This window comes from Chaetura pelagica, unplaced genomic scaffold, assembly GCF_000747805.2.
Source record: "Chaetura pelagica isolate M959 unplaced genomic scaffold, ChaPel_1.0 scaffold363, whole genome shotgun sequence".
NCBI classification, from domain to species: domain Eukaryota; kingdom Metazoa; phylum Chordata; class Aves; order Apodiformes; family Apodidae; genus Chaetura; species Chaetura pelagica.
In genome coordinates, this window is record NW_009952720.1 from 2,296,927 (window position 1) to 2,315,415 (window position 18,489).

At 44.2% G+C, this 18,489-nt stretch overlaps 3 protein-coding genes across 3 annotated transcripts in view; 2 read left to right on the forward strand and 1 right to left on the reverse strand.

Moving 5' to 3' along the window:
* The window catches only part of RGL1 (ral guanine nucleotide dissociation stimulator-like 1), a 103,725-nt gene extending 91,051 nt beyond the window's left edge, over nt 1–12,674 (reverse strand). The window contains exons 1-3 of the mRNA XM_009994682.1: nt 12,657–12,674; nt 10,120–10,156; nt 9,567–9,598 (exon numbers count right to left, since the gene is read on the reverse strand). Of these exons, the coding sequence (XP_009992984.1) occupies nt 9,567–9,598; nt 10,120–10,156; nt 12,657–12,674 (87 nt within the window). The remainder of the gene's footprint in view (nt 1–9,566; nt 9,599–10,119; nt 10,157–12,656) is intronic.
* Nucleotides 12,675–16,805: 4,131 nt separating this feature from the next.
* On the forward strand, nt 16,806–17,762 carry APOBEC4 (apolipoprotein B mRNA editing enzyme, catalytic polypeptide-like 4 (putative)). The gene has a single exon (XM_009994683.1). It carries the CDS (start codon nt 16,806–16,808, stop codon nt 17,760–17,762), a length of 957 nt encoding a protein of 318 aa, XP_009992985.1.
* A 272-nt stretch (nt 17,763–18,034) lies between these two features.
* Nucleotides 18,035–18,489, forward strand: part of ARPC5 (actin related protein 2/3 complex, subunit 5, 16kDa) — a 5,704-nt gene continuing 5,249 nt past the window's right edge. Inside the window, exon 1 of the mRNA XM_009994684.1 lies at nt 18,035–18,089. Within this exon, the coding sequence (XP_009992986.1) occupies nt 18,035–18,089 (55 nt within the window). The remainder of the gene's footprint in view (nt 18,090–18,489) is intronic.

Consider the following 18,489-nt stretch of genomic DNA (forward strand, 5'->3'; position numbering starts at 1 on the left):
TTACAACTTGAAGGTCTGTCCTTTTCCTGAGGTTGTGTCACCCCAGCAGGCACACCAGGTGACAGGATGGGTCCCCTTCCTTCTCTTCCTACCCACATTTCTGAAAGGACCAGGGATTTCCTTCACCCTGGTGTCAGCTCTCAGCCTACTCAGGGGACAAACAGCAGGTTCCTCTGGTTCAGTCTGCACTGGAGAGAGAAAGAAAGCAGTTCCTCCAACACCACTGAGGAGAATGGAACCAAATATTCCAAACTACTACTCCACCAATGCTGCTGCTGACAGAACTACATGAGAACAAAGTGTAACATACAGAGCATGTCACTGGCCTGGCCCTACACATCTTATCAAAACACTTCAGGAAAAAGTCACAAGGTGCATCCCATTCCAGTTATGCCCAGTTTCAGGATCAGAACCCAGCCACCTCCCAGTCACATGGCAACACATCTTTTCCTTTTGCCAGCCTCTCCTCCATAATATCTGTTGGTCTCTGCTTATACAAAGTACAACACGCAGGTGAAATCCAGAGATTCAACAGCTTTGCTAAAAAAAAGAGAAGCCACAGCAAAACTTAAGGACTCTCCATGGGAGACAGAGACCAGAGGGGCTATGCAATCCCTCCTCAGGACTTTATTGTGCCTGTGAAAATGTTTCTTATCTAGGTCACTGTTGTACCTTTTCCTGTTCAATTATTTGAGGAATTGTTTTACAGGCTCTTTGATCTCAGTACCCAGGCCAGTCACAAAGCAGCTCAGAGTGGGGCAAATGGTATCTTAGACAATATTTAGTGGAGACCATAGAGGAATTTTTCCAGTTGATCATGTTTCTAATGCAAAGAAAGATGCCATTAAAACAGAGAAAGCACAAGTAGATCAGAAGCTCAAGAAGACCCCCAAGATAAGCAGCTACTGATCTGTTTGGGGCTTCCCTGAGGTGCAGCAACCAGTGTGTTTGCCACATATAATCTACCCAAATGTTTGTAATTTATTGCACAAGGAATTGAGAAGAGGTGACAACTGCAAACTTGTTCTTCATTAGACCTGAAGCTAGAAAGGCATGATGTACATGCTGAAGATGAAACAACTGCAAACCTATTCTTCATTAGACCTGAAGCTAGAAAGGCATGATGTACATGCTGAACAGGAAACTAATTCAAGAGGTTTAGCAGCAAGTCATAAAACTGCAGGCAGAACCTGGTGAGATACTGGGAAGGATCAGTCTTACTCTGAGGGCTCAACTGCCTAACTCTGTAAAACACCAAAAGGAATTAGATTAGTGAGCCCTTTCTCTTTTGGCTTGATCTCCCTTGTGTTCCTGCAGTCACTTTGCCTGCCACACTCCCACAGAAATTCTAGCCAGGTTGAACAGAAATTTAAACTGCTGTACAGTTGGTAAGAATCTTCTACAGCTGGAAGGAAGAAAGACCTTTATAGCATCTCACTGATAAAAATAAAAAAGGCAAACTTGGGAAACACTTTGTTCTGAGCACTTATCTTCTTGGAATCCAGAATCAACCACCAAACTGCAGGAAAACCAGGCTTCATTACTTCTGGCCTTTCTGCCTGAAAACACAGAGTGTGGCATATTCAACAGATCTCAGAAAACCTCCTAATGCAGAGTTTTTGGAACAAAGACACAGAAACTCAGAGACTTGGAGTCTCTTGAAACCCCATCATGCAGACCTGAAACAAATCCGTTTTGTGAGCAGAAGAGGGAATGAAGCTTCTGATCCACTTGTGACCTATGTCCTTCCATCCCTGCCTCCACATACCCAAATTGCTTTACAAATGCCTGAATCCAACTCTCCTTCCCACAGAGTCCAGGGAAAAACCAAGCAATGTTGTTTCCCTTTCATGGTCACCAAGAAACTACACTTGTTTCATACACATACTAGATGGAATCTGTGCAGCAAGACCAAGGTCCAATCCTGTGTCAGCCACTTGATCAAGAAATACATCAAGATCAAGGCAGTTTAGTCCCACATCTGTAGAGCACTTTGAAGCCATCAGACTGAAGGAACTACAGAGATATTACATGATTTAAAAAAGATTAAAAGCAACTGAACCAGCAGGTTTTCTTCCATGTAAAGGAGCTGTGCTTTGCTATCACAACACAAGCCATATGTTTGGTGGGAATCCAGGTTTTCCATGACTCAGTGTGACACCTGGCCCAAACCAGAAAACAGCTATATTCTTCCTCTGCAAAGTTCTAGCTGTTTTCTCTGCCCCTTCTCCTGCTAAATTCAGAGGGAGAAAGGGGAAAATAATCACCACAGAGGAGTAGAAGGAGGTAAATGAAATGATCACCTGGACAGGAGTTTCACAAAGAGTATAGGTTAAAAGAAAATGCCCTTCTCAAAAGACTTGAAGAATATATGAGGCAAGCACAACTGTTTTAAAAAATGCATCTATCCTGCATTCAGGGCAATAATAGAAACTGTGATCACAGAAAGTGAAAGTCTGAGTTACAGCATTCAAGAGCCAAATCTCCCAATCTCCTGGGAATGGCAAGTGGTCTAACACATGGTGCAGGCTGAGGAACTCAGAGGTAGCAAAATATTTCAGCTGCTGCATTCCAGACTGGTATCCAAACAGAGACAAGTCATTTTATAAATGCAGTTATCAAGCACTTGTACATGGAATAGAGAGAGATAGAAGAGGTCAATTAGGTAGCAGCCACAGCTCTCTAAATTTAACCCTTGACTTATACACACACAAACACACACACACACAAATATATATATATAAAAAATCAAGGATCAAAGCACCAGCACCCAACAATCACACACAGGCCATTCTGCATTGTCAGTGCAAGTGCTATTATGAATCACCCAAAGTGTTCTTAAGAGCTGATGAGAAACCCAGACCCAGCCCTGCAAAAGTATTTTGAAAACCTAAAGAAAAAGAAAATTGCAGCTCTTGAAGCCCTTCCAACATCACAGGAAGGTTTTTCTCCCACTCTGGGCTATAAAAGCCTGCACTCTGGGTAGAAGGCATGACTCCAGCAGGTACATTTTTCTCAATCAAATCTGGTTTGATTTCTCTTGGAGAAGGATATGGCTTTGACACCACAGCCTCTGCACCAAAGTGCCTCCAAGATTTGCACAAAACAATGAATTAACTTCAGTTATGAACTGACTTTGGAGCCAAACTCTCTGAGCACAAAGGACCTACTGTTCACTCCAGCACAGCCTGGGCCAGCAGGACTTACTTTTTGCAATGTTTAGCACTTTTGTTACATCCTCTATATCACACACTGTTACTGAAGAGAACATCCCTCAATGCTCTAAGCAGCAAGGTTGAAATGTTATGAGAATGAAGATTACAGAGCATGAACTGAACCACTGACAGTTAAAATCCTGGGAGGGACTGGCTGCATGCACAAGCCAGCAAGAAATCCTAGAAATATTGGCTTGCAGCTCTTTACTCTAGTTGGTAGGTTCAGTTCTCTCCCTGTAAGATCCTCACAGAACTACCTGAACAGCAATGAGGAGCTAATAGTTGAAGAAGTGATGATTTTACATTTTATTTTTCAGGCCACCAATCAAAGCACATTGTGCAGTGCAGTGGCAGAGGGAGGTCTAAGGAGATTATTGTTTTAAATCTTATTTTTCAGGCTACCAATCAATGCACATTGTGCAGTGCAGTGGCAGAGGGAGGTCTAAGCCCAAGTGCTAACCTGGGACCTGAATTCCTGCCTCCTCAGGCCAGAGTTTTATCCACCTTGCCTAATGTATCAGCCAGATGCAGCAAGGCAGGCTAAAAAGATCAGAGCCTCCTTTTCAGCAGGGCTTCTGCCAACCACAAACCTTGAAAGCAGACTGGGGAGAAACCAGGAGAACACTTTGGGACCACTTAGAAAGGAAAAACATGCAGCTCCTCCCCTTGGCTTGCCTTGCCAGAAACCAACTGCACCCAAGGCAACGGGGTCCTGGAGGTACATCCCCAGGAGACCAGGTCTCTTGGGACTGTGCTGAATGGACTAGGAACTCAGCAGCCCATCTCTCCCAGCTCATCCAACACTGTGATAAGCTCCAGCACTCCTGTTTGCACTGGGAGAGGGGTGATGTGTTTACACCCCACTGTTTCCCTTTCCACCCCACACTCAGCAGTCGGCCACGTGGCAGCTGTTGCACAGGACAGAGCAATTCCCCTCTATCACCTTGCAGGACATTGTAAACCTGCTGGCAGGGGTCAGCAGAGCAGTCCCTGGAGAGAATTAGTCTGTTGCTTTGTATGGAAGCAGCAACACAACATGAAAACCCCAAAGCATCCAAATATAATGAGCTATGTAATGAAACAAGTTCATTAAAAGCAACCACACAAGTGTATGAACAAAGTGTATATTGGCTTGCAGCTCTTTACTCTAGTTAGTAGGTTCAGTTCTCTCCCTGTAAGATCCTCACAGAACTACCTGAACAGCAATGAGGAGCTAATAGTTGAAGAAATGATGATTTTCATACACACAAGTGTATGAAAAAAGCTCTCTTGCTGTCACCTGTACAGTCTGTCTCCATGCAAAGGCAGAGGTGCCACAAGGACTAGCAAGTTCCAAACACAAATTCAACAATCGATATGAATAAAACTCACATGTGCAATAGAGCAGTTAGAGCAAGAGCTGATGGGCTACTGGTTCCTCAAGTTCTGGGCAGGACTTGCCATGGGTGGTGCTGTGTCTCTCAGTGAGCTACAGGCCAGGCTGGGCTTCTCCAAGTGCCTGAAATGGGTCTTTTTGTTCTGCAGATGTGATGCTGATCTAGACAGAGTCCTTTGATCTGTTTCTCTGAGGGCCAGCTCTGGGGGGATGTGAGCAGGCTACCAATAATCTTGCCATCTGGCTTCTGCTCCAGCACATCTGGCTTGCAAAGGGAACAGCTGGCACACACAGGCACTGAGGCACTGGAAGAAAACTGCTGCTCTGGGGAAAGTTAGTCTTGCTGCTGACACCAAGCTGGAAAAATCTGGATTCTTTTCCTGGCTCAGTTAGTAACCCACCTGTACCTCAGTTTCTTGCTCTATTTTCTGAACATATTTTTACTTACACTAAATGCTCCTGGTACAGTGACTTCACAGACTTTGCTAGCTCAGAGAAAACTGCAGTCTGTTCCACTGGGATTTCTAGAATTGCTTTACAAGTCCTGAAACAAGGGTCATGCTGCAGAATGGGGCATCAATACTTGAAAAATAATGTTTAGTCACATTCAGAGTAAGGAAAAAGAAATAACATGATGTTCTTCACCTTAAGTTTGTTCATCTGAAAGACTAGTGAGCCCTAAACCTCCTCCTGAGGTGTCTGACATAGCTGGATAGAGACACCAAAACAGGCTTTGAGGTATTTTCAACATAACCAGAAGCAGGAAGGACCAGAGTGCAAAGCCATGAGGTTTCATTCCAGTCGATAGCTTCACTGCTTATCTGATCTACACCTGCCATCTGAATCCTTGGAGGTTCTCCCACCACCACTAAACATCACAGCAAGCTGAGAACACAGGAAACCTCAGCTGATTTAATCCAGAAATCATTTAGGCAACACAGTGAGGTCATGCCATGTTTGCAGTTGAACACTGGCAAAAGGGAGAAGGGGGCAGAGGAGGAAGAGGGAGGAAATCTGCTGCTCTGTAAACACAAGGCTAGTGATACTCTCACATTTTGCTGTTTTCATCCAGTTTCCTTTTCTGCTGTGTCCCCTGCTCAGTAGTTAATCACCAGTGCAACCAACATGAGCTAACACAGAACTGGAACTGCCCATTGGCTTCATAACACTGATTGCATCAGGAAATGCCTCCTTCTCTCCTAACTGATGCTGATAAAACCAGTTCAAATTGTGCAAGCCAAGCAGCTAGAAATGCAGCATCATTTCACATGGCAATTGTTTTCTAGACCTCAAGATGACAAATAGAATTTAGGTAGTTTGAACATGAATTTTAACCAGACCAAAGAAGAGACTTCTGGGCTGCACACAGAAATAACTTCCCCTATGAAGCTGACAAGCCTGAAGAGCTGCCCTGCACATATCAAAGGAGCTTGGGTGAGTGCCCATCACCCATACTGACTACATCATTTTATCCAACCATGACATAAAAGAAAAAAGCTGCATCTTTTCCCCATAAAAATACCAATACCCACAAACCACGTGTCTCCTAGGCAGCTTCCCAAGCACACTTTGTTTTCATTTACTAAAATAATATCTAACAATAGGAATTGAAAGCAGATTTTCCTCCACTATAAAAAGCCTTTTTCTATTAGAGACCAGCAGTTCTTAAATAATTTTATTTACCTACCAGTCATCTCTGCATAGTGAAAAAAAAAGGGGTCATCTAAATAGAGAACTATTTTTGACTCTTTCTCCAGTCTCCTGCTGTGTTAATGACTAGATTAAGGATGGAACTGGCCCAAAACAACACTCCAAACCATTTGGAAGTGTGGGCTACATGGTCCTCTTTAATGTAAAGCACCCCAAAAGTCATCAAGGCCATAAAAGGCTGTTTGGGATGCCCAGGATCAAAGCTCACAGTTAGAACATCCCCAGGTATCTCTGGGTATTCCCTAAGGACCCAAAATTCTGATCTCCTTTTTGTTCTTGATGGTTTATTGTTGTTTGTTGTTTTTTGTTCTTTGTTTTGTTCTGTGAATCACCATGTGAATCAGGCAGTTTGGAAGGAGTGGGTGTAATCACCCTTTATGGCATTAGCTAACTTTGATTTGCCTGGTTGATGCTGTTAACAGAGTGGGGTCACAACTCAGATGAGTCTTATGCCAGTGCAACCCCAGTGATTGCAAAGAAAAAAAAGGCCCCTCAATTAGACAAGTGGAAGTGAGGTCAGAATTGGACTGAAAACTGGTGCAATGTTCTACACTCACACAGCTCATAGCTCTTAAAAAATGAAAAGGAACATTTCTGCCTGGCTTAGGGCTCTCAGGCAAACAGCTGGTAAAACTTTCACCAGCCCCATGCTCCTGGAAACTGGCCTGGCTACCCTGATCTGCACTGCACAGGGATCATTTGACCCTAAATTCTTGTCTGAGCTGATGTTTTCTAAGAGTGAAAGGTGGCTCTTGGAGTCCCAAGCATCATCTTCTCTGCACACAGAAAGAAGATGAGGTGGCACCAGCACTAGAGCCATTCAGTGCCTGTTTTCAATCAGGTTTTTTCTTAAGTTTCTTTCTTTCTACTTCCTTTATGTGTTTCAAGGGAATTGCAGCCAGCTTATATACATGCTTAATTTTTCACTCCTGTAAAAAAGTGATGGTTAAATAGAACCAAACTCAGAAGTATCATTCTACCTATATATAAATATATATATATATATTATATATATATATAATGTCACTTTCTCCTTTTATGTTTTGATGTTTTCTATTTTCCTACCTATAAACACAGGCTCTTGGCAATTTCTCTGGCTTTTTCATAGGTCAGTGGGAAATCTGTCCAATTGTTTGACAAACAAAGCATCCTGATAACACCTCATCAAGCAATCACAGAATCACAGAATCAGAGAATCACTTAAGGTTCTCACCCCAGCTTTCCTGTAGGCCCCTTTCAAGTACTGGAAGGTGCTACAAGGTCTCCCCAGAGAGACCATATGGAAGAATTTCTCCACCTAGAGTCTATATTGTGACTACACTCAACAAAACAGGCTTGTTTGTTTGTCAAAACACAAGCAAAACCCTGGGTTACTTAATTTCTAATTTTGCCTTATAATCTTCCCTGTTCTAAAATGTAAACTGGTCACTTTGGCTGTGACATGGAGCTGTTTCTTATTTGTCACTCACCTTACAGGTTGCTTTCTGCTGTGGGAAAAAAACCCTCTCTCTCATGCTTCTAATACAACTGATGAGGGGACTACTCACATTCAAAAGGGAGCAATACCCAACCTAAACACCATCAGGAGGAGAGAACCCACATTTTCAGGAAGAGGTGAGCAGGGAGAGCACAGGAAAAGTGCTGCAATGGAGAGACAGGTGCCAGGAGGAGGGTGAATGTCATTAACCAGTTTACTCAAATGGATGGGTCAGCATGTATGTCAAGGTTACAGCAATACCATGACATATGAAGGCTGACAGCTGGTTTTCCCCACTCTATGGCATTTACAGCTTATTCTTGACTCAACAGCCTCCTGCTTTATTCAAGATGGATGATATTCCAAGCTAGCAAGCATTTGTCTTTCATTTTCTCTGGTTTTTACCTCTGTCCAATCCAAACAATTGCAAGATATTTACACATGTGTATGGTTTTGTGTTGCTTTTTGTTGTTTGGGGTTTTTTTTAATAACATTTTTGCCTCCTCTTCAATATTGATTGGAAACAGGCTGACAGAGGTTTTGAGGAATTAACAGTGAAATACATTTTGTTCAGTTTTATGAGCTAGTTAGTTACACTTGGTAAGCCTGTGAAGATAATCAAATCAGGTCCAGATTTTTCCCATCTGCAAGCACTGCCTTTCATGCCAGCACCACATCCTTCCCAGCAGTGTCCAGGGTAAGAGCTGTGAGCAAACTCATGAAAATCATTAGATTCAATTGCTGCCATTTCATTTTATATCCCCAAGGAGAATGCATCCATGAGGACAGCATGTTTCTATACACATCTATGTTCTGAGCTTCCCAAACTGAAGACACAACAGCCGGAATGGAGATTATTATACAGGAGAATAAAGCAAACCTCTCTCATTTACTGTACACACATGGTTTCCTGAAACCTGAGCACACAAATGGCTGGTTCTGATCATTCACCCATGTCAGAGTGTGCAAACCAGGCTTTATCCAGGAAAGGATGAGCATAACCCCAAGAAATGGATCAGTGTTACTTACCTACCAATAGAGCCAACAGAGTAAAAAGTCGTAGAGGAAACCCAGATATGAACTGCCCCTTCATTCCACTGGGCTGGGAGAAGTGATGAGCAAAAATGCTTGACTGCATCCTGAAAAAGGGGACTAGAAAGGGCCCAGGACAGTCACCCTGCAGATCTGGGAAAGGACTTTGGAGCAGTGCTGTGATTCCAGGAAGGCACTGAAAGAATCATCTCTCTGAAAGGAGGAGAAGTGAAAGGTAAATCATCAAAAGACTATGACAGCAGGTTTCTGTGCATCAGCATTGTTGGGAAAGCAGCTGGTGTGTTTTGAAAGCTATAGGGCTCCAAAGCCTTGGAGAGGATCATGGTGTGGCCAGGAAGACAAAGGGACAAAAGAGAGGGATGAGCAGAAGGTGCAGAGCAGCAGGTGGCACATGACAAGAACACCAAGTGTCCCACTGCAGGATGAGGCACCACATCCACCTGCCAACCTCACATAAACTGTTGTGACATTAACCATTTCACCTCAATAGTGACCCAAACAGCTACTTCCAGGAGCTCCACCAAAGCCAAAACTGCATTTTCTTTCAGAGGTAGCAAATCATGCTGGTGCTTTAGATGAGCAGATGGTTTGCACTGCTGCAGGTAAATCCATGGCAAAAGCAAAAAGGCAATGGCAAAACATAATGAGTGAGGTGGAAGAGGAAGCATGTGAGCAGAAGCCACCCAAACAATGCATAAGCAATGCAGAATTACCTTGGACACCTTAATGTTCTCACCTCATGGATGCAGTACAACAACTTTGTCCTACCTGAAAGAGAGACACAGAAGCATGGACAAAGTACAGATCATCACACTCCTGGACAGCAAAGCTCATACTTTGCCCTTAAGATAGGAACCCAGCTCATCAGATTACTGCTGAAGATCCTCACTTCTCCAAATTTTGAAAACTTCTTCCAAGTTTGAAAGATTCAGTGTTGGGAGGAGATGAGGCCTTTCTGTCAGTAAACAGGGCTTAACCTTCACCTCAGCCTCATGAGGTGCTGAAGGCTGGCAATGATACCAGTGCAAATCTTGGATCCTAATTTAATTGGGGTGTACACAAAGAAAATACATCATCTGTAGCTGCTGTTTGATGTATCTTTTTGCTGACCTCTCTTTACATGGTTTTCCTCTAACCACATATTGATCTAAACTCACATCCCTCAGAGTAAGAGCAGGGACCAATTTGACCAGTTTCATGACATGTCAAGCATTATTCTCAGCAGTCAGTGATTCCCTCATACAAGAATTAAATCCTCTTTGGCAGCTGTTACTGTTTGAGTCCCATACCCTCTTTATTGGCCACATCCAGGTCAGCAACACCTACCTAAAGAACAACAGTAATAAACAAACATCATTAGTGCAAATGATTCTGGAGAGAGCAAACCCTGAAGAATGAGTAGTGGGGGAGATATTAGTTAAAACTGTCTGGCCTTCATGATTGGATATTATGCAGTTTCTAGTTGTAATGATTTCCCTTGGCCATTTAATCTACTGCCTGTTTTAGCTGCTGTGACTGCCAGCACAGGAGGGGAGGGGGCCTCATTCTCAGCTCTTCTAATACTGCAAAAATAGAAATTACAGAGCTGAAATTCAAAAATAGCCAGTATCACTGAGTGGCCCTCTGCATGTTAGAGCCCCAGGCCATTCCACCTGTATGGACATGCCACTTGGGTCTCACCAGCTTGCATTTTCAAAGGCATCCAACTTAACTTCCACAGTGTCAAGTTTACCCCATTTAAAATACACATAGGAGGTGAATATCTACACAAAGAACAAGTCTGCAGTGAGTTGAGGTGCTACAGCACCCAACAAATAAACATCATCTTCAACAAGATTCAGCAGAGTTTCCAGTATTTTTATATTTTTGGCTTTCTTAAACAAGGAAACTCACACTGAGACCTTCTGATTCAGAAGACATAAAATAGGCCTGTCTCTCCTCTTTTTTATCTATCTATCTATCTGTCTATCTATCTATCTATCTATCTGTCTATCTATCTATCTATCAATCATCTATCTATCTGTCTATCTATCTGTCTATCTGTCAGTCTATCTATCAATCAATCATCTATCTATCTATCAATAAATCATCTCTCTATCTATCAATCATCTATCTATCTATCTGTCTATCTATCTGTCTATCTATCTATCTATCTATCTATCTATCTACCATCTATCTATCTGTCTATGTATCTATCTATCTATCTGTCTGTCTGTCTGTCTATTTATTACTGTGTTTTTAAGGGTTATTACCCAAAAATCCTAAAGAAGCAAACTATCTGCAATCTGTCTGTCTGTCTGTCTCCTTTCTGCTCCATCCTGGGTGATTTCTGAACTCATTAACTTACTTGAACCCAACAAACCTAGCTGAGAAATGAACAGAGGTCACCACGTTGCTGGGTCCCTGCCAACTACTGGCAAATCAGCAGGTCAATGCAAACAGAAGAAAGTGCCCCCCACTAGGGAAGGTTTGTCAGTGCAGCTGATCTGGGCTGGTTGCCCACCAGCTGGTCAGGTTATCAGCCAGCCCCTCTTGCTGCCCAGCCAACAGAGAACTGAGAGACTGGGACAGAGAGGAGCAGCTCAGAGCTGGTATTGGGGGGTGAGATGATAAGCAATGCCAAAAAAAAAGCAGCCAGCAGTGATCTGCAGGCAAAGAGGTGCAGACAAACAGGGCAGCCAGAAGACACAGAGCCCTGTGGCACTTTACACACATCAGGAGGCCTCCTGCCCATCACAAATGGTTTCCTACTGAGGTCTCCAAGAGGACAGACAGTTTGGGTACAGCAGAGTGCTCTGCATGCCCAGCAAGAATTTAATTGGCATCATCATTAGTGAATCTACCTGCCAGTGTAACAGAAATGGAAGGGAAGCTGGTTTTCATGATGCTGTTTGTTATCAGAGGCATCATAAATTTATCAGTGGATGGAAGGTTTAAGCCTAACTGAGCCTTCTGTTTTTAAATTCCATCCTGAGTAGGCAGACAAGGGAAGAATACTTATTTTTAGATATAGAGAAAGGGAAACAGACCAAAAAAAGTAGTGAAGACCAGGGGAAAAAAATCTCTGGAAGTGAGGTGATAATTTAACTCACTTCCAGGCTGGACAAGAGAGCTGAGGAAAGGTTGGTGTGTGAAGTGTTGTGAAGGTCTGACTTTCCCATGAGGAAACACTCCAGACTCAGCACCTAAATCCTTGCTGGCCTGTTGGCAGAATGTCAAATACCAGGGCTCTGCACTGGAGCTGTGAGCTCCTGCAGGACTAGATACCCCAACCTCATGTGTTCCATGAATTGAGATGGTTGAATATGGGGGCAAGTGATGGTGTAAGAGCCCACATTTAAAATTGTTCTTCTGGATTAGCAGTGGTGCAGAACATTCTGCTTCTTCCTTCACTTCTTCTTTTTAAAATCTTAAGACTGCAGAAGAACTTCAAGTCTCTGGCTGTTGAAAAGCCCATGTGACTCCTCTGGACTTTGAACTCAGATAAACTTCTTACTGAATGAAGTCATGTGGAAAATGCTTTCCAACAGAGATTATTTGGAACCAAGCTGTACTGAGAAATGCAACAGAATTTCAACACTCCTATTCCAGCAGTGAAAGAAAAACCTGAGTGCAGTGCTTGGGGGGAATCACCAGATCCCCCACGTTAACAAAACTGCACTTGTACCAGATTCTGCAAGTGGATCATGGTTTAGTTCAAGGAATTAAATAAATTGTCATCATTCCATAGAATCACAAGTCAGGAAAAAAATAGGTTTTGTCACTCTGCTCCCAAAAGGTGCTCATACATCTCAGCATCCCAAGTTTTAAGCAGTGAAACCAGTACCAGCTCCAAACTGGCCATGCTGGCATGGATCAGAATTTCTCTATTTTTAGCCTGAAGAGATACCAGGCTTTAGCTAATATTTGGATTTTGAAACGCCTGATCATGATGCTTTTTTTTTTTTTTCCCTAGGAGCAGAACATACAGCTTGTCTCCTGGCCAACTTCCAACCTCAGCAATTAAGTCCTGGCCACAGAAGTTTCTCTTGCGGTTTTCACTGGATAAAACATTCCTCTCCAGTCCCTCCTGGGAACATTAATACCTGGATGTGAAGCACTGTCAGACAGCTACTGCCCTCTGCCCCAAAGATGTCTGCATTTTAGTAGTAAGTGAAAAAAATAACCTTAAAATGATCATGATATCCCTGTCCCCTCCAAAATTAAATGGTGCAATTTGAAATATAACTGGGGGGATATGGATCTTTTTCATTCCTTAAGACATTTTGAATTCCCAGTCCTACCCATTAGACATGATCTCCTGTATCAGGCTGATGTTTTCATGCAATCAAATTGATAAATGAAGATGATCTTTTCCCAGCAACTTCAAGTGTTAGAAGCCCTACTCTTTGGTCCATGCAGCAGATTTAAAATCAAGCCTTTCTTCTGAGGGTGTAGAATGGCCTCTGGGCTCAGGAAGGGCTGGGTGTTGAAAAGGTTTAATATCAGAGAAGATCTGGGCAATCTTGCTCAAAAACATGGGACAACCTGACAAAGCAAAAGAACAGTTTGGAGATCTTGTTTTTATACCAGGGCATTTGCTCTTTTGGTTGGTGTGTTGTGTTTTAAGGATAAAAAGAATCAAGAGGATGAGCTGTACATCATCACACAACACTGCAGTCCAACATGTACCCTGAAGATCTCATAGAATCACTGAGGTTGGAAGGGACCTCAAAGATCATCAAGCTCCAACCCCCCTGCCATAAGCAGGGAACCACTAGATCAGGCTGCACAAAACCTCATCCAACATGGCCTTAAAAACCTCCAGGGATGGGGCATCAACACCTCCCTGGGCAACCCATCCCAGCTCCTCACCACCCTCAGAGTGAAGAATTTCTTCCTAATATCTCACCTGAATCTCCCCTCTCTCAGTTTAAAACCATCACCCCTTGTCCTATCACTGTCTTCTCTGATGAAAAGCCCCTCCTCAGCTTTCCTGGAGCCCCTTGCAAGGACTCAAAGCACTTTATAACTGATTAGTGCCAAAAAGGGAGTAAACAGGAGACATTCATCAGGAGAGCCAGCTTGTAATGAAATACAGATTCAAACTAGCCACCTGACCAGGTAAAATTCTTCCCCAGCCTCCAAATCAGAATTGGAAATCAAGATGAAAATTCCCAGAAGGCAGAAGTCATTTGGAGCACCTGAATTTTTTAATTCCCAGCCTGAAACTACCTGAATTCCAAATTTCCCATTTCTAGAAACTATTCACTTTAGCTAAACTCTGCAACATTGACCACCCCTGCAGCTACACCAGGATCACTGTGACAAATGAGGCTCTCTGAAAGCCAGAAGCCACTTCAACAATTTCCCCTGCACAGGAAGCAGCAGAAATACCAGGGAAAAAAAAAAAAAAGCCAGTGAGACCAGTCTTAACCACTTGCTCAGATTTATAAACCACTTTGAAGATGACAAATGCTGCTGAGCTGTTCAGCATCACTAATTGTGCCTGAGAACAGGGGTTTTTCTGAGAGAGCTGAATGATAAGTGGTCCTGTTAGCTGCTTCATACACACATGTATCCATACAGATGGAACCCTATGTATGTGCCTTTATACATCAGTTTAAGAGATTTTTTGTATTAAATTTCTCCTTTTTTTTTTCCTACTTTAGAAAAAAATCATTAGGAAAAAAAATAAAGTTAAAAAAAACTTTCTGCTTTCTTATAAACCAGAAATGGGTCCATTCTGAGACAGGATGAGTGGTCAGTTTTCTTCCATTTTGCCCAGTTTGCAAACATCCTTCTTCTTTGCAGCCCCAAGTGATCAGCCAGAGGGCTGGTGTAGGTAGAAGATGAGAAACATCTGACATTTATATTCGTAGATTCATTGGGATTCTGCTCCCTGGTCCTCCCTGCTGGTCAGAGCTGGCAGAAGACTGGGAGTGATGGGGAGGCTGGAGCCTGCAGGGGCAGAGCTCTGGCCAAGGAGACAAAGCTTCTTGCAGAGCACACAGAGACACCCTCAGGTTGTGGGAATGCTCTGCCAATTCATCCAGAAAACTGGGTAGTTTGGGATTTGACTCCCAGCCTGGAAGGATATGCCACTTCATTGAAAAGACTGAGCATTTGCTGGGTTTTCATCAGGCCAAAAAAGGAAAGGAAAAAAGAAGAAGAAGGGGGGAAAAAAAGTATTTTTATAAGAAATATTAAGAAATTATAAAATGTTAAATGTCCCTGGGGACATCCCTATAAACACACCGTGACAGGGTTCAAGGCAGCAGCACAAAATGGGCAATATTGCCATCATGCGGCCACCCCAGAGCTGCAGAAATGCCACCAGGGGCACAAGGGCTGGGAACCTCGCCCCAAATTTGCACCGTTTCAACCTGTTTTTAATACTACTGGCAACCCAGAAGAGGACTGGCGAGGCAGTGCTAACTCTGTCATAACAACCCTCCACAAAGATAAACACCCCCTTCTTCAGGCCTCCCCTTTTTTCATGTCAGGTCACAAGTGCATTTTGCATTCCCTGAGACACGTTCCTGCCACACCTGAGTTGCAATGCACAGGACAGGGGACAACTGGACAACCAGAAATGGCACAGAAACATCCAAAATGACAAAATGGAGTGTTCTGGGGATCAGGAAGCCAATCTTCAGCAGTAATCTGAATGGGAATAGCACAATGGCCTGCACCAGGAAAGAGCTCCAACACAGGAAAATACCTGGAAGTTGGCACAGAGCCAGGGAGGAGAAACAAAGCAAATGAATCAAATCAGTCATTTAAGAAGCAAACGAAGCACTGACAGCCAGAGGGCCAACCAACATGCAATGCTGGCATAAGACAAGCAGATGGAAAAGGTGTGCACAGTCAGAAGAGTAGCAACAGAATGAAACCAGGTCCAAGGATGGTGATCAGTGGCTCGATGGGAGCGGCAATGAAGAAGCGTCGTCAGCTGCTTAAATCAGAAGTTGTGCATCTACACAAAGCTCTGCACCCATCTGGGACCCTGCCAAAGCCAGGCTGAGGTGGTTTAGGGCATTACTCACGACATGGCAGTCGGCCACTGCCTCAGTGGGGGACACACATCCTTCTGAGGGAAGGGACAACCTGGTCGCCTGTGAATGACAGAAGAAGCTGGAACCAAATTTAGCAACAGAGCAGTTAAAAGAACATCCATCCACCTTTCAGCTCTAAAGAGCTGGTATCAAAACAGCACTAAGGGTACAAGGGGAACTCAATAAATAGGGAACAAATATTGACAGGGAAAGAACAGAAGCTTCACCACCACAGGTGGCTGGCAGTACAAAAGAACTAACCCTATTTATTTTCTTGTTTCCTAGGACCTGGCACCTGTAAACACCTCGAGGAGCCCGCCTGCCATCACCATGACAGCAGGAGGAAACACTCTGCACTCAGGGAAGAGCCTCCTGCAGCTCAGCTGCCAAGAGCAGGGAAGAAACAGTCACTTTCTTCTGCACCACCTCATTTTGACAAGAAAGTTTGCAATATTCACTCCAGTGGAAACTCTGAACCAATCCTAAAAAGCCACTGAAGGAAATGGATGGTAATTATACTTTATTATTAGTAGTAGTAGTATTAGTATTATTAATGTTTACTTGTTTTGCCAGATTGGATAAGGGTCATCTGGTTATCTATTTCTGAAAAGCATCAGTGGTTTTGTTAGTTAGTTTCTCCTGCCTAGGGTAAGAGAGCAGAAGCCAGAGGAATATTTTTGTCTGGCACTTTTAGCAAAAAGGCTACTTGGTGAAAAGTAAAAATGCTCCCAGGCTGCAAGAGAGCTTTGTTCCCCATGTCATCAACCAAGTTTCTATACCCCACTGCAAGCTTTGGTACATGTTCTAAGAGACTATCCCCCCAGTATTTTTGCAGGTTATATGCAAAACAAATGGAAGGGTTGAATTAAAATGTTGCTTTCCTTTTTCCTTCAGGCCTGCCAGCTACGTAGCACAACAGGGAGATTTTGCAACAGACCATGAATCCAGGACAGCAAGCAATTTTCCAAGAATATCTGACAAATCAGGGGACTGTGGTGAAGCCCTTTTGCTGGCAGAAACAAACCCACCTGTGTGCCAAGTGTCCCTTCCATATACGAACTGGTGAAGAAGCCAGAGTCCCTTATGAGGAATTTTGCAGGGTCTTTGGCTTCCCGGGTGGGTTGACAGCAACACTCAGAAGCAAACACCTCCTCTTCTACGAGCTGAGGAGTTTCTGGGGGGGTTTAGTCCAAAAAGGCTGTGCTACCAACTGTGCTGCCCAGGCCAGGCACCCAGAATCGATGCTGTTTGAGGCAGGTGGGTACCTGGATGCAGTTATAGGTGCTTATGAACACATCAGATGCATCATCCTCTACTCCAATTACTCTCCCTGTAACGAGGCTTCCCACCGCTGCGCAGCTAAAATCTACCACTTCTTGCTGCAGCACCCAGAACTTACCCTCTGCATCTACTTCTCTCAGCTTTACCACGCTGGGCAGGGTTTCCCCACTGCTGCAGGGAACCAGGCAGCTCAGCAGAGCCTCTCCAGCCTGTGGCCTCGGGTGGCTCTGCAGAGACTGCCCAGCAGGACCCGGCGTTACCTGCTCTGCCGCTTCGTGCGTGGCATCCCGGGGCCAACCCCTCCTCACCCAGCTCTGCTGCCAACAACCTCAGCAGATCACTTAAGGGGAATGAAGCCCTGTTTCAGGGATGTCTTCCCACAGGCAGAGGAAGGACAGGGTGCTGTGCTGCAGAACTGGGAGACCTTCCCTTCTCCCAGCCTGGCCTCCCAACAGCCCCTAGCAGTGCCCACGGGCAGGCTGCTCCTTCCCACGCCTCCAAGCCACTCGGCGCTCCTGCCCAGCACCTTCCTGCCCTCTCAGAGGGAGCACCTGCACCCCAGGCCTCGAAATATTGTGAGGCATTTAAACATGCCCAAAGGAACAAGCCAGTGAAGCTCCTAATCTGGAAGGTTCCCGAGTTTCAGGCACTGAAGATGATACAACCCAAGCTGCTTTGGGGCTGTAGAACTGAGATCACAGGTGGCACAAAACACCATCACCACCAGTAAAACTGCCTCCTACAAAAAGCCAGGGCACAGAATAACTCTGGGTCTCCAGGAACTGATGTTGAAGACCACGTGCCTTCATGAGATACGGTGCTGAGAGACAGGGCTTAGTGCTGGCCTTGGCAGCGTGCTGGGTTAACTGGGATTAACTGGGACGTGATGGGTCTTCAAGGGCTTTCCCAACCAAAACCACTCTATGGTTCTACCCACGGCAGTAAAACCAAATCCTCACTATCTCCTGATTATCTCCTGAGATTATTTGTTACCCTGAAGCCAAATTCTACTCAAATATATATATATATATATATAAACCACCCACAAGCTACAGCAGGATCGTGGCTTCCCAGCTGAGGCAGCTCTGCTGGAACATCTGCTGTGGCCTAAATTACCCCTCCATGAAGAAGGGGGTTCTGCAGGTCAGGCTGAGATAGGAGCAAGGGTTTTGCAGCAGCTATTTCCTTAATAATAAGGGGGGTTATATGCACATATAGGGGGGTGTGTTTTGTTTGGTTGGGTTGTTTTCCTTCCTAGGGCTGCTGCCTTCCATGAAGAGCAACCTCCCAAACCTGTGTAATTACCTAGTTAGTTAAGAAGCCTCTAATTGGACACCAGAG